This window comes from Dendrobates tinctorius, unplaced genomic scaffold, assembly GCF_039654945.1.
Source record: "Dendrobates tinctorius isolate UK_male_01 unplaced genomic scaffold, ASM3965494v1 ptg000265l, whole genome shotgun sequence".
Classification (NCBI taxonomy): Eukaryota; Metazoa; Chordata; class Amphibia; order Anura; family Dendrobatidae; genus Dendrobates; species Dendrobates tinctorius.
The window spans coordinates 18,102,243-18,117,115 of NW_027361932.1; the positions used below are offsets into that span (position 1 = coordinate 18,102,243).

Genomic DNA, 14,873 nt, shown 5'->3' on the forward strand with positions numbered 1-14,873 from the left:
CATGCCTCCATGGTCCATTCAGTATAATGCATCTCCCTATGGTCCATACAATATAATGCATCCCCCCATGGTCCTTACTGTGTAATGCATCCTTCTATGTTCCTTTCAGTATAATGCATCCCCCCATGGTCCTTACAGTATAATTCATCCCCTGATCCCCCGCATGGTCTTTACAGCATAAAGTCGCTGACTCTCCCTCCTCCATCACGGCTTTCAACTGTATCGGCACTCGGAAGATGCCAATACAGTTAAACTTGCTGGGGGCACCGGTTCCCCCCCCCCTCAGGGGCCTCATTGCGGCAGTGAAGGGGGATCGTGTTTCCCTGCTCTGCCGCACAGTTTAACTGTATGCGTGGTGCGCATGCTGATATAGTTAAAAGTAGCGTAGCTCCGAGTGGGCCTCTCAGAACGGGGAACCTGGTTCGACCGCACCCTCTGCCCCCTCGGTATCTTCACTACTGGCTGGTATTATTAAAGATGAATAGATGGACCTTTTTAGGTTGAAGATGGATTCAAAATCAAAGCTTGAACCTACTTCCAGTTTTCAGAAGACACTTTCTTCAAGCGGTGGGACAGGAAAATATCTGCATCTTTCAAGAAAACCATAATTTTCAGGCAGGGCAATGCTTCATCATGTGCATTGAAGTTCTCCACTGCTTTGTTTGTCAGTAAAGGCCTTAAAGATGAAAGAACAATGACATTTGACTCCCTTCCTCACCTGACCTAAACCCCATTGAGAACTTGTGTGGTCATCTTCAACGTGAGATTTATGGAGACGGGATACAGACACCTCTCTGATCAGTGTCTGGCAGGTTGTGGTTAGTGCTGCCCAAAAAGTTCATTGCTAGCAGATTAAAAAACTTACAGACTCCATAGATGGATGGCTTTTGACTGATATTGAAAAGAAGGGTGGTAATATTGGTCACCGATATTTATTTTATATTTTTTTAATGTATTTTTCCACATTTTGAGTTGTTTGGATATCATTCTCACTTTAACAGATAAAAATAAACAAGTGAGATGGGAAAATTTGTTTTTCATTCAGATGCATAATTATTCTGCACACTAATAGTTACCCAGTAATTCTGCACACAGAAATATTCTCCTAAGAAAGCCAAAACCTAATTTTTACTTTCTGAAATATTCAGGTTTAACCGTTTGGACTGATTGACAATACTGTAGTTGTTTAACAATAAAAGTAATCATCAAAAATACTAATTGCCCAATAATTATGCACACAGGATATACAGTGAATTAAATAATTATTTGATCCCTTGCTGATTTTGTAAGTTTGCCCACTGACAAAGACATGAACAGTCTATAATTTTAAGGGTAGGTTAATTTTAATATTGAGAGAATATCAAAAATAAAATCCAGAAAATCACATTGTATAAATTAAATACATTTATTTTCATTTTGCAGTGAGAAATAATTATTTGATCCCTCTGTCAAACAAAACTTAATACTTGGTGGCAAAACCCTTATTGGCATGCACAGCAGTCAGACGTTTTCTGTAGTTGATGATGAGGTTTGCGCGCATGTCAGGAGGAATTTTGGTCCACTCCTCTTTGTAGATCATCTCTAAATCATTAAGATTTTGAGGCTGTCGCCTGGCAACTTGGAGCTTCATCTCCCTCCATAAGTCTTCTATGGGACTAAGGTCTGGAGACTGGCTAGGCCACTCCATGACCTTAATGTGCTTGTTTTTGAGCCACTCCATTGTTGCCTTGGCTGTATGTTTTGGGTCATTGTCTTGCTGGAAGACCCAGCCATGATCCATTTTTAATGTCCTGGCGGAGAGAAGGAGGTTGTCACTCAGGATTTTACGGTACATGGCTCCATCCATTCTCCCATTGATGTAGTGAAGTAGTCCTGTGCCCTTAGCAGAGAAACACCCCCAAAACATAATGTTTCCAACTCCGTGCATGACAGTGGGGATAGTGTTTTTTGGTTTATAGGCAGCATTTCTCTTCCTCCAAACACGGTGATTTGAGTTAATGCCAAAGAGCTCAATTTTTGTCTCATCTGACCAATGCACATTCTCCAAATCACTCACAGAATCATCCAGGTGTTCAGTGGTAAACTTCAGACATGCCTGCACATGTGCCTCCTTGAGCAGGGTGACCTTGTGGGCACTGCAGGATTTTAAATCTTTACGGCGTAATGTGTTACCAATGTTTTCTTGGTGACTGTGGTCCCAGCTGCCTTGAGATCTTTAACAAGTCCCCCCCCCCGTGTAGTTTTAGGCTGATCTCTCACCTTCCTCGTGATCAAGGATAGCCCACGAGGTGAGATTTTGCATGGTGACCCAGATCTATGTTGATTGATAGTCATTTTGAATTTCTTCCATTTTCTTACTATTGCACCAACAGTTGTCTCCTTCTCACCCAGCGTCTTATGGTTTTGTAGCCCATTCCAGCTTTGGGCAGGTCTATGGTCTTGTCCATGTAAAGGTTAGAGTCTGACTGATTACTTGAGTCTGTGGACAGGAGTCTTTTATAAAGCTGACTATGTAAGACAGCTGTCTTTAATGCAGGTAACGAATTGATTAGGAGCAGTTAACTGGACTGTAGTAGCCAGAACTCTTACTGGTTAGTACAGTACTTATTTCTCACTGCAAAATGCAAATAAATTTATAGAATTTATACAATGTGATTTTCTGGATTTTATTTTTGGTATTCTATCTCTCAGTGTTAAAACTAACCTACTCTTACTGTTCATGTCTTTGTCAGTGGGCAAACTTACAAAATCAGGAAGGGATCAAATAATCATTTCTCTTACTGTAGCTGTTGGCATACATATTACAGTTATTTTGTTATATAAATCATAGCTGTTGGGATATAGTCTACAGTTTTATATATATATATATATATATATGTACACACACACACTGCTCAAAAAATAATGGGAACACTTAAACAACAGAATATAACTCCAAGTAAATCAAAATTCTGTGAAATCAAACTGTCCACTTAGGAAGCAAGACTGATTGACAATCAATTTCACATGCTGTTGTGCAAATGGAATAGACAACAGATGGAGATTATTGGCAATTATCAAGACACCCTCAATAAAGGAGTGGTTCTGCATATGGGGACGACCAGTGCTTTCTGGCTGATGTTTTGGTCACTTTGGAATGTTGGTTGTGCTTTCACACTCGTAGTAACATGAGACGACTCTACAACCCACACAAGTGGCTCAGGTAGTGCAGCTCATCCAGGATGGCACATCAATGCGAGCTGTGGCAAGAAGGTTTGCTGTGTCTGTCAGCGTAGTGTCCAGAGGCTGGAGGCGCTACCAGGAGACAGGCCAGTACACCAGGAGACGAGAAGGGGGCCGTAGGAGGGCAACAACCCAACAGCAGGACCGCTACCTCCACCTTTGTGCAAGGAGGAACAGGAGGAGCACTGCCAGAGCCCTGCAAAATGACCTCCAGCAGGCCACAAATGTGCATATGTATGCACAAACGGTTAGAAACCGACTCCATGAGAATGGTCTGAGTGCCCGACGTCCACAGATGGGGAGTTGTGCTCACAGCCCAACACCGTGCAGGACAGTTGGCATTTGCCACAGATTACCAGGATTGGCAAATTAGCCACTGGCCCCCTGTGCTCTTCACAGATGACAGCAGGTTCACACTGAGCACATGTGACAGACGTGACAGAGTCTGGAGGCGCCGTGGAGAGCGATCTGCTGCCTGCAACATCCTTCAGCATGACCAGTTTGGCAGTGGGTCAGTAATGGTGTGGGGTGGCATTTCTTTGGAGGGCCGCACAGCCCTCCATGTGCTCGCCAGAGGTAGCCTGACTGCCATTAGGTACCGAGATAAGATCCTCAGACCCTTTGTGAGACCATATGCTGGTGCGGTTGGCCCTGGGTTCCTCCTAATGCAGGACAATGCCAGCCCTCATGTGGCTGGAGTGTGTCAGCAGTTCCTGCAAGATGAAGGCATTGAAGCTATGGACTGGCCCGACCGTTCCCCAGACCTGAATCTGATTGAGCACGTCTGGGACATCATGTCTCGCTCCATCCACCAACGTCACATTGCACCACAGACTGTCCAGGAGTTGGCAGATGCTTTAGTCCAGGTCTGGGAGGAGATCCCTGAGGAGAACAGCTGCTGCCTCATCAGGAGCATGCCCAGGCATTGTACAGTAGGGAGGTCATACAGGTACATGGAGGCCACACACAATACTGAGCATCTTTTCCTTGTCATGAGGCATTTCCACTGAAGTTGGATCAGCCTGTAATTTGATATATAATATAATATGTGTGTATGTATATATAATGTATATGTGTGTGTGTACAGTATACGGTATGTGTGTGTGTGTGTGTGTGTGTGTATATATATATATATATATATATATATATATATATATACACACACATACAGTGCCTACAAGTAGTATTCAACCCCCTGCAGATTTAGCAGGTTTGATAAGATGCAAATAAGTTAGAGCCTTCAAACTTCACACAAGAGCAGGATTTATTAACAGATGCATAAATCTTACAAACCAAAAAGTTATGTTGCTCAGTTAAATTTTAATAAATTTTAAACGTAAAAGTGTGGGTCAATTATTATTCAACCCCTAGGTTTAATTTTTTGTGGAATAACCCTTGTTTGCAATTACAGCTAATAATCGTCTTTTATAAGACCTGATCAGGCCGGCACAGGTCTCTGGAGTTATCTTGGCCCACTCCTCCATGCAGATCTTCTCCAAGTTATCTAGGTTCTTTGGGTGTCTCATGTGGACTTTAATCTTGAGCTCCTTCCACAAGTTTTCAATTGGGTTAAGGTCAGGAGACTGACTAGGCCACTCCAACACCTTGATTTTTTGCCTCTTGAACCAGGCCTTGGTTTTCTTGTCTGTGTGCTTTGGGTCGTTGTCTTGTTGGAAGATGAAATGACGACCCATCTTAAGATCCTTGATGGAGGAGCGGAGGTTCTTGGCCAAAATCTCCAGGTAGGCCGTGCTATCCATCTTCCCATGGATGCGGACCAGATGGCCAGGCCCCTTGGCTGAGAAACAGCCCCACAGCATGATGCTGCCACCACGATGCTTGACTGTAGGGATGGTATTCTTGGGGTCGTATGCAGTGCCATCCAGTCTCAAAACGTCACGTGTGTGGTTGGCACCAAAGCTCTCGATCTTGGTCTCATCAGACCAGAGAACCTTGAACCAGTCTGTCTCAGAGTCCTCCAAGTGATCATGAGCAAACTGTAGACGAGCCTTGACATGACGCTTTGAAAGTAAAGGTACCTTACAGGCTCGTCTGGAATGGAGACCATTGCGGTGGAGTACGTTACTTATGGTATTGACTGAAACCAATGTCCCCACTGCCATGAGATCTTCCCGGAGCTCCTTCCTTGTTGTCCTTGGGTTAGCCTTGACTCTTCAGACAAGCCTGGCCTCGGCACGGGAGGAAACTTTCAAAGGCTGTCCAAGCTGTGGAAGGCTAACAGTAGTTCCATAAGCCTTCCACTTCCGGATGATGCTCCCAACAGTGGAGACAGGTAGGCCCAACTCCTTGGAAAGGGTTTTGTACCCCTTGCAAGCCTTGTGACCCTCCACGATCTTGTCTCTGATGGCCTTGGAATGCTCCTTTGTCTTTCCCATGTTGACCATGTATGAGTGCTGTTCACAAGTTTGGGGAGGGTCTTAAATAGTCAGAAAAGGCTGGAAAAAGAGATAATTAATCCAAACATGTGAAGCTCATTGTTCTTTGTGCCTGAAATACTTCTTAATACTTTAGGGGAACCAAACAGAAATCTGGTGGTTTGAGGGGTTGAATAATAAATGACCCTCTGAATAAACTTTTCACAATTTAAAAAAAAATTAAACAAAGAAATAACATTCTTTTTTGCTGCAGTGCATTTCACACTTCCAGGCTGATCTACAGTCTAAATGTCACAATGCCAAGTTAATTCCCAATGTGTAAACCTGCTAAATCTGCAGGGGGTTGAATACTACTTGTAGGCACTGTATATATAATATTTACTATAGCTGTAGGGCCCCGTAATCATGAACTTGCATGATAGCACAATATACGATCAGGAATGTTGAAATCCAGAGAGCTTGATCCTCATTTACACTGACATTTGCTGAAGGATTGAGGGTGATAATTGGCATTTTTTACGTTCCTGGTTTTTACATCTAAAATCAATTTGTTTATGGCAAGCATTAAGGAGTCAGAGTGTGTGTCCCCATTGGTTTCATCTGTATAAATCTGGTCCTGCTTGCTCTCACTTTACTGACATTTCTATCTAATCTGAAAAGAAAAGAAATAAATCCATGATTACCCTTTACTGAGAATTCCATCTTCTATCATTTGGTGAGGGTTTGGTGCTTGTTTTTACAATTTTATCTTCACATGTTAGACCCTTCTGTTCCCAGTGCTTATTGAGAACTTTGTTGATGTGATTTAGGGAAAGCTGAACCGCCACCATAGCCCCACTGGGATGAGGAAATAAGGAGACACGGGAGCCCTGATCTACAACGCCTCACAGTTTGGCTGGCAGCTTGCATGTGTCTTAGTTGCAGGCAATCATGCAGCATTATTTCTTTGTGGGCTCAGAGTGGTTTGTCTGGATGTTTGCTGTACAAATGCTTTGGCCGACATACTGTACACAGTTTATTATTTGACACTGGTTTGTTTTGTTAACAGGAACACATCCCCAGCCACAAGGACAGTGTGCAACGCCTCTTCCCGAGATGGTGGGAAGATGTAGGAATGCATGGCAAAGGGACATCAGAATCACAAAATTTAGGTAGATGCTAGAGGCCGTAGACTAGTGTGAGACATATCATTGAGTTCAGCCAGTGGAAACACAGATTAGAAGACATATTTAAAGGGAATCTGTCACCAGTCTTACTACACAACATACCCGAAGGCAGCATAAACTAATGAGACACCTTGGCTGCTTACTTTGTCTCTTTCATATGTTTTCAGATGTTTGCCCTTCAGCTGTTCCTGGTGCCAGCCGGAACTGCAGAGTTGTACAGTACATTGCAACTGCATAATGGATGCAGTCAGGTACTGCATATCAGCCCCCTATTGATTCGAATAGGGGGCCAGATGTGCAGTACCTGGCCGCGGCCACTATTCTGTTGACTCCGCAACTCAGCACATCCGGCGGGGGTGTCTGGCGTCGCCCCCCCAACCTTGATACCCTGATCTGATGTTAATGACCTATCCTATGGATAGGCTATCAATATAAAAGCCCTGGACAACCCCTTTCAAATAGAAAGAAAAGGAAGATCTGACTGTCCCAATTGACTGTTCCAGTACCTATCATTCATGCATGGCATGCATTCTGTAATTAAATAGGTTTTCCTTGTCCTTTTATCTTAATATATTTTATATGTCAATTCCTCAACATTTCCAAGTTGTCAGTTAATGGTAACATTCTTATCTACATCTAGAGATTGAAAATCTTTACACAGACATAGAGGAACATGTATTATTGCGTTTGCGAAAATTGTGACATTCCCTTGTCGGACATGGAGAAGTGAAATGAATCAATGTTTTATTCTACCTTAACGTGTAACATTTGACACATTAGGCTCCAGTTCTCTTCTAACATTGGGAAGCTTGCCAATTAACATACATTAAAAAGTCACAACTTGCACAAACTTCTGCAACATTTGACATATTGGTCTCATATCTAGCATTAAGAAGTGTAGTACTATGCCTAAAAATGTATCATTACGTTGTTCTACTTTATAAATATGGAGTGCTGGGGTCGAAGTGCACAAAAGATTTGGCGTTAAATATGCCACCTTTAATAAATGTGGACCAGTATTATGGAGGAAGTGGATAAAATTGTATCACTCTTCATGTCCAGCTTCTGTAAGGCGACATTCACATTTTCAAATATTGCCCACCACATTGCAGTGAAAACTTTTTTTCCCTTTTCAGTGCCATATCCCACATCATAATAACCCGTGAACGTGATCTAGAGTGTCGTGAGAAGTATAGGGTATGAGAATGGGTGCTTGGGATAAGAGTAGCCCTGTTATGCTACTGCAGTGCAGTATAGCGCAACCTCCACCAGGGGGTGCTGGTGAGGGAAGAGAGGTTGCACACACAGCGTAGCAACACTAAGCAGCAGCACAAGTGCCACCAGGTGGCGAAAGAGTTGTCAGACGAGCTGAGTCAGAAGTAGTCAGGAGCAGAAGAGACAGAGGTCACAGCAGTACACGTGGTCAGAAACAAGCCAGGGGATCAGCAATGGTCGGAAGCGGAAAAGACAGAAGCAAGTCCGAATGCAAGCCAAGTCAAAACCAGGGAGTCAACAAACTTACAGGGAAACACTGAATCGGGACAGTCAGAGGGAATAAACAGACACGTGACAAGTCAGGGATCACAGCAGGACAAATCAGGATATACCAGAGTCAGAAACACACGCCGAAGGCAGAACTATAGCTGACACCGCCTGAAACTAGACAGCTCAAACTCTAGGCTGGTAAATTCTACTTCCACTAATACATTGTAGGAAACTAAAGGCCTTTATGTGCATGGCCCACAAGGGAGGCAGCGTGTCCACATCGGACATTACCTGTCTGAATCCTGCTAATATAGGAACCATACACATGGTCAGGTTTTTAAATACATCAGTTAGGGACTGCCCTGATGGGTTACCTTGACGTTTGGTAGAGCGGCTTGATATACATTTTTTGCAAAAAATGTATCAACCAAATAACCTGTTTTTTATCATCTTTTTACTGGCACTTGCTGTTTACTGTTACTTCTTTACAACAGAGTATTTTTATACATTTGTTTTACTGTGTTTTTCTGTGTTTTAGTCTTTTGGTGGTGTGAACACTGTCCTACAGACTTGTTCACTATGTGCATGGCCCATGTGTTTGTATTTAATTGTATGAAATTAGCACAACACAAGAGTGATTTAGAGGATACAAATAATGTGAGTGATCGTAGCTAGGTACAACTTTGTAGCCTCTGCATGTAAACCATGGAATTCACGTAACCAGCAAAGATCTTGAGACGGTGACACATTGTAACGGGGTTGTAGCCCTTCTCTTCAGCATGCAGTGATTATGCTTAGTAACCTATGGCCGTGTGCGCTAAGTGCACGCATGTTTAGCCTTCCTAATGATTATTTCGGACAGGGGTCCTCCAGGTTGGCCAGTTGCTTGGCAATAAGCGCAGCCGCCAGCAGGTGACTACATTGGTCTCCTCCTCCTGTGGAGCAGAGTATAGTCACCCACTATGCTGCAAAAGTGCGTGTGATGTGTATCGTGGCCCCCTCCATTTCTCAGGGGATGATTTCATTAATTAGATGACTTGGAAGAATACACCAGGGAGTTTTCTTTAGTCTCCTAACGTCTGACTCATTGTCCGGCACCTCTGACCGGTCGCCTTCTTCACATAACTTGGTACCGTATTAGTCATACCTGCTAATGTTTGGTGTCACTAGCTGGAGCCTTCCACTGATCTATATGTGTGCGCAGCATATACCCACAGCAGCATCCCTGCTTCATCCTGCCTGTTGTCTCCACAGAACTTACAGTGGGCCAGAGACGTGTTGCTAGGCAGCAGTATCCCGTGGCAGCAGCTGAAGCACATGCCAGCACAGGGGCTCTTCTACGAGAGGAACAAGACTAATTTCTTCAACGTAAGTTATGTGTATCGTCATGGGTGGGAAGGATGCAAGTGTGTGCACAAGTCATCTGTGTGATAACTGGCTACCAAAACCGTGAGAATGTCGGCAGTCCCATGAAATGTAGCTAGTATTGCATTATCATGCTTCTGAAGTTATCTGGATTTCTCTGCGCTGTCTGCACTTTAGATAGAGGTAAACCAGATGGTCAACTTGGGAGGCGGCAGTGTGGCAGGAGGAAACCCTACATGTGCTTCTAATTAGCCACTACCATGCTATAATGGGTGGATGTGTAAGCAAGAAACCTAGATCCCAGCAATGTCACTCTTCATCCTATAGTTGTGAGCCTTTTATGTATATTCTGCTTTTCTTGTATTGCGCAGTATGTCTAGTCCGCTGTCATTCTCAGCTCTGCTGGCTGCGTTGGCGGTCCCGGTACTCTCTGCTGGCTGCTTTGGCAGTCCCGGTACACTCTGCTGGCTGCTTTGGCAGTCCCGGTACTCTCTGCTAGCTGCTTTGGCAGCCCCGGTACTCTCTGCTGGCTGCTTTGGCAGCCCCGGTACTCTCTGCTGGCTGCGTTGGCAGTCCCGGTACTCTGCTGGCTGCGTTTGTAGCCCCGGTTCTCTCTGCTGGCTGCGTTGGCAGTCCCGGTACTCTCTGCTGGCTGCGTTGGAACTCCCGGTACTCTCTGCTGGCTTCGTTGGTAGTCCCGGTACTCTCTGCTGGCTTCGTTGGTAGTCCCGGTACTCTCTGCTGGCTGCGTTGGCAGTCCCGGTACTCTCTGCTGGCTGCGTTGGCAGTCCCGGTACTCTCTGCTGGCTGCGTTGGTAGTCCCGGTACTCTCTGCTGGCTACGTTGCCAGCCCCGATACTCTATGCTGGCTTCGTTGGTAGTCCCGGTACTCTGCTGGCTGCGTTGCCAGCCCCGGTACTCTATGCTGGCTGCTTTGGCAGTCCCGGTACTCTCTGCTGGCTCGGTGGGCACACAAATCATGCCCTCGTTGTGTTCTGTACAGTCTCTTTGTTTCCCTCGACATGCAATCTTGATGTAGTCTGCGGTCATAAATCAAATGGGAGAAACTAAAAAAAAAAAAAAAAGACAAATATAGGAGTTACAAACTCTTCCATTGGATCATCAGACTGAGCTCACTTGCAGATCGCCAGTTAAAGGGAACCTGTCAGCTTCCCTAACCCACCCCCCCTTCCCGAAACCACAGACCGCCACCATGTATTTATTGATCCCTTCCTAACAAGCCCAATTTAGTGGTTTACACATTTTTTTAATATGCCAAAAATCTGTTTTATAACTGCAGTCGTAATCTGCTAATTAGTGGGTGGCAAGTTTTGGTGGCGTTGTTTTCCCCAGGCTAATCGTCGCTGGCCCGGGTCTTGTAGGGATCCTATAAGCTCTCTTCACTGCAAGCAAAGGACTGAGGGCCTCTTTTACCAAAGGTGTCCTGGAGCCACTTTTCCAAGAAATTTTCACGATCTTTCCCTTTCACCTCCTCCGGTTCCCCCATCAGCCTTATATTATTATGTGTGTGAGTCACATGATTTGCTAGAGTTTTGTCAGCGCTGCCTCCCTGGCAATTCGTTGTAAAGCAGCGTTGAAGCAGGACTCAGCCAGCCGTTTCCACTGGTTCTAGAATTTCGCTGCTGGTTGTATTCTACGTCCCTGCTACAAACCCTTTCCTATTTGGCTGCCAGAATTGCCTTTATTCCACCCAACTCTGAACTGACAACAGATCCATCGATTAACCATCTGTTGTCTTACATTTCTAACGGATCCAGCAAGCAAACAAACGGATCCGTTAGAAATTGGTGAACTCCAGATGGCTAATTAACGGATCCGTTGTCAATAGACTAAAATGGTAAAAAGAATGGATCCAGCAGAGATTAGTTTTTGAAAAACAGACTAAAAAGTTGCACAACAGATTGCGGCTGGATCCATTCTAAAGCATGACTACTGGACATGTGAACATACAGTACAGACCAAAAGTTTGGACACACCTCATTCAAAGAGTTTTCTTTATTTTCATGACTATGAAAATTGTAGATTCACTCTGAAGGCATCAAAACTATGAATTAACACATGTGGAATTATATAATTAACAAAAAAGTGTGAAACAACCGAAAATATGTCTTATATTCTAGGTTCTTCAAAGTAGCCACCTTTTTTCTTTGATTACTGCTTTGCACACTCTCTTGGCATTCTCTTGATGAGCTTCAAGAAGTAGTCACCGGAAATGGTCTTCCAACAGTCTTGAAGGAGTTCCCAGAGGTGCTTAGCACTTGATGCCCTTTTGCCTTCACTCTGCGGCCCAGGTCACCCCAAACCATCTCGATTGGGTTCAGGTCTGGTGACTGTGGAGGCCAGGTCATCTGGCGTAGCATCCCATCACTCTCCTTCTTGGTCAAATAGCCCTTACACAGCCTGGAGCTGTGTTTGGGGTCATTGTCCTGTTGAAAAATAAATGATGGTCCAACTAAACGCAAACTGGATGGAATAGCATGCCACTGCAAGATGCTGTGGTAGCCATGCTGGTTCAGTATGCCTTCAATTTTTAATAACTCCCCAACATTGTCATCAGCAAAACACCCCCACACCAACACACCTCCTACACCATTAATCACAGTGGGAACCAGGTATGTAGAGTCCATCCGTTCACCTTTTCTGCGTCGCACAAAGACACGATAGTTGGAGCCAAAGATCTCAAATTTGGACTCATCAGACCAAAGCACAGATTTCCACTGGTCTAATGTCCATTCCTTGTGTTCCTTAGCCCAAACAAGTCTCTTCTGCTTGTTGCCTGTCCTTAGCAGTGGTTTCCTAGCAGCTATTTTACCATGAAAGCCTGCTGCACAAAGTCTCCTCTTAACAGTTGTTGTAGAGATGTGTCTGCTGCTAGAACTCTGTGTGGCATTGACCTGGTCTCTAATCTGAGCTGCTGTTAACCTGCGATTTCTGAGGCTGGTGACTCGGATGAACTTATCCTCCGCAGCAGAGGTGACTCTTGGTCTTACTTTCCTGGGGCGGTCCTCATGTGAGCCAGTTTCTTTGTAGCGCTTGATGGTTTTTGCCACTGCACTTGGGGACACTCTCAAAGTTTTCCCAATTTTTCGGACTGACTGACCTTCATTTCTTAAAGTAATGATGGCCACTCGTTTTTCTTAGCTGCTTTTTTCTTGCCATAATACAAATTCTAACAGTCTATTCAGTAGGACTATCAGCTGTGTATCCGCCAGACTTCTGCACAACACAACTGATGGTCCCAACCCTATTTATAAGGCAAGAAATCCCACTTATTAAACCTGACAGGGCACACCTGTGAAGTGAAAACCATTTGCGGTGACTACCTCTTGAAGCTCATCAAGAGAATGCCAAGAGTGTGCAAAGCAGTAATCAAAGCTAAAGGTGGCTACTTTGAAGAACCTAGAACATAAGACATATTTTCAGTTGTTTCACACTTTTTTGTTAATTATATAATTCCACATGTGTTAATTCATAGTTTTGATGCCTTCATAGTGAATCTACAATTTTCATAGTCATGAAAATAAAGAAAACTCTTTGAATGAGAAGGTGTGTCCAAACTTTTGATCTGTACTGTAGACTTAGAAAAAATAATTGAAATTTTTCCCAAAGGTGGACACAACCCCTTTAATTCTCATCATTAGGGAATTGCTATCAGGATTCTCCTAAGTAAAGAGAAGCAACACAAGAAAACCAGATAAGACTCATCCACATTGCGACACTACGCAATAACCTTATTTCTCTTCTGATTGACTCATAGGGTATCTTGTATTTCAGTGGTGGTTTCTATCATTTCTGGGCAGGAATATTGCAGAGGTTTTCTTGCTGTCATATCTGACTAAATTACCGATGTGAACAAAGCCTTACTTGGTAAGAACCCCCTGTCCTTTTAGGGAAAGTCTGCCTCGTGTGTTTGGCAAGAAGTTTCACGTTCCTAAGAAATTGTGCTCACTCAGCCACACAGTGGATACGTTTTATCAGCCCTGGAAATGCTTCGAAGATGTTGGCTTTAGTAAAAGCCTTCTGTTGTCGATTTTATTGAGAGTGAATTTGTTTTTGTCTGGAGCATATGTCTGCATTGGGATCTTCAGTATGACGGCTTAAATATTGGAGTGGAAACCTGCTAATACGTCTTAACTGTATTTTATTTACTTTTTGATTTCAGGGATCGCTTTATTATAACACATTTTAGACTAGGATTATGTAAAGCTGATGCCATAAGAGCAGACACCAACTTCTGTCCTCTAACACCTGCTGTATTGGTGATGGCACCAGGTACAGTGAAAGTCTGGTTTTTCTTTGCTATACGAGTAAAAGGAAGAATCTGTGGTGGTTTTCCCATGCACAAATCCACAAAGTCTGTTCATACTTTCCACCAAGTTGTGGATGGGTCCCAAAATTGAATGATAGCAGGCCCTTTTGCAAACCTTTGCATGGCCTTCTATGGCCATATCAGCACATACTTTCACACAGATTTTCATAGGGTAATGTATTGACAATATATCACTTGTTGGCTCAGTGGTCAAGGACAACACCTGCAAGGAATTTGTATGATTTCCCTTTTTGGGTTTCCTCTGGGTTCTCCAATTTCCTCCTACTGCCAAGACATACTGAAATAGACATACCAAACACGTAGCACAGGTTGGCAACCTAGAAGTTTGGTCTCCAGTCAGAAGATAGTTATGAGATGCTGGAAGCCATTGGTGTAACTTGGAGCTGGTGGACCCCAATGCAAAATCTCTGACAGGTCTTGCGTTGGTGTTTTCATATGAGCCAAAGGGACCTTTTAAGCCCCCATTAGGCTTTATATCGCAGTGCTGATGAACAGCCAATATGTTTATTCATTCTCTGTGGGGCCGACGAAAAAAGCCGAGCCCAGCCCCGTAGGGAAAGAATGGCGCAGATGTTGAGAAAACTCACTACCAGTCCATTCTAACATGGATAAAGTACCTCTTATTGCCGATCGGTGCCAGATCTCTATTTATCCACAAGTCGTCATCCTTCCTGTGGGATAGGTGATATCTTATTTTTATCGGACAACCCCCTTAAATCAAGATTGCTGACTGTTTCAGATAATAACCAGCAAAACTGTGCACAGCTCCCGACTTAAGCCCAGCTATATCTCAGCATACCAAGTTAGCAATGAAATAACTAAAGGATTTTGGGGATATGTCAAAAGTAAAAGAAAAGTCAAAGATGCTATAGGATTTTTACAGGATGA

At 43.9% G+C, this 14,873-nt stretch overlaps 1 protein-coding gene across 8 annotated transcripts in view; it reads left to right on the plus strand.

The window, feature by feature from the left end:
• Window positions 1-14,873, plus strand: part of CABIN1 (calcineurin binding protein 1) — a 291,790-nt gene that overhangs the window by 217,190 nt on the left and 59,727 nt on the right. For 7 of the 8 annotated variants that reach the window (XM_073559181.1, XM_073559178.1, XM_073559183.1 and 4 more), the window contains exon 29: window positions 9,524-9,637. The exons of the other annotated variant lie outside the window; for it this stretch is intronic. In XM_073559181.1, the coding sequence (XP_073415282.1) occupies window positions 9,524-9,637 (114 nt within the window). The remainder of the gene's footprint in view (window positions 1-9,523; window positions 9,638-14,873) is intronic. 8 annotated transcript variants of the gene reach the window in all.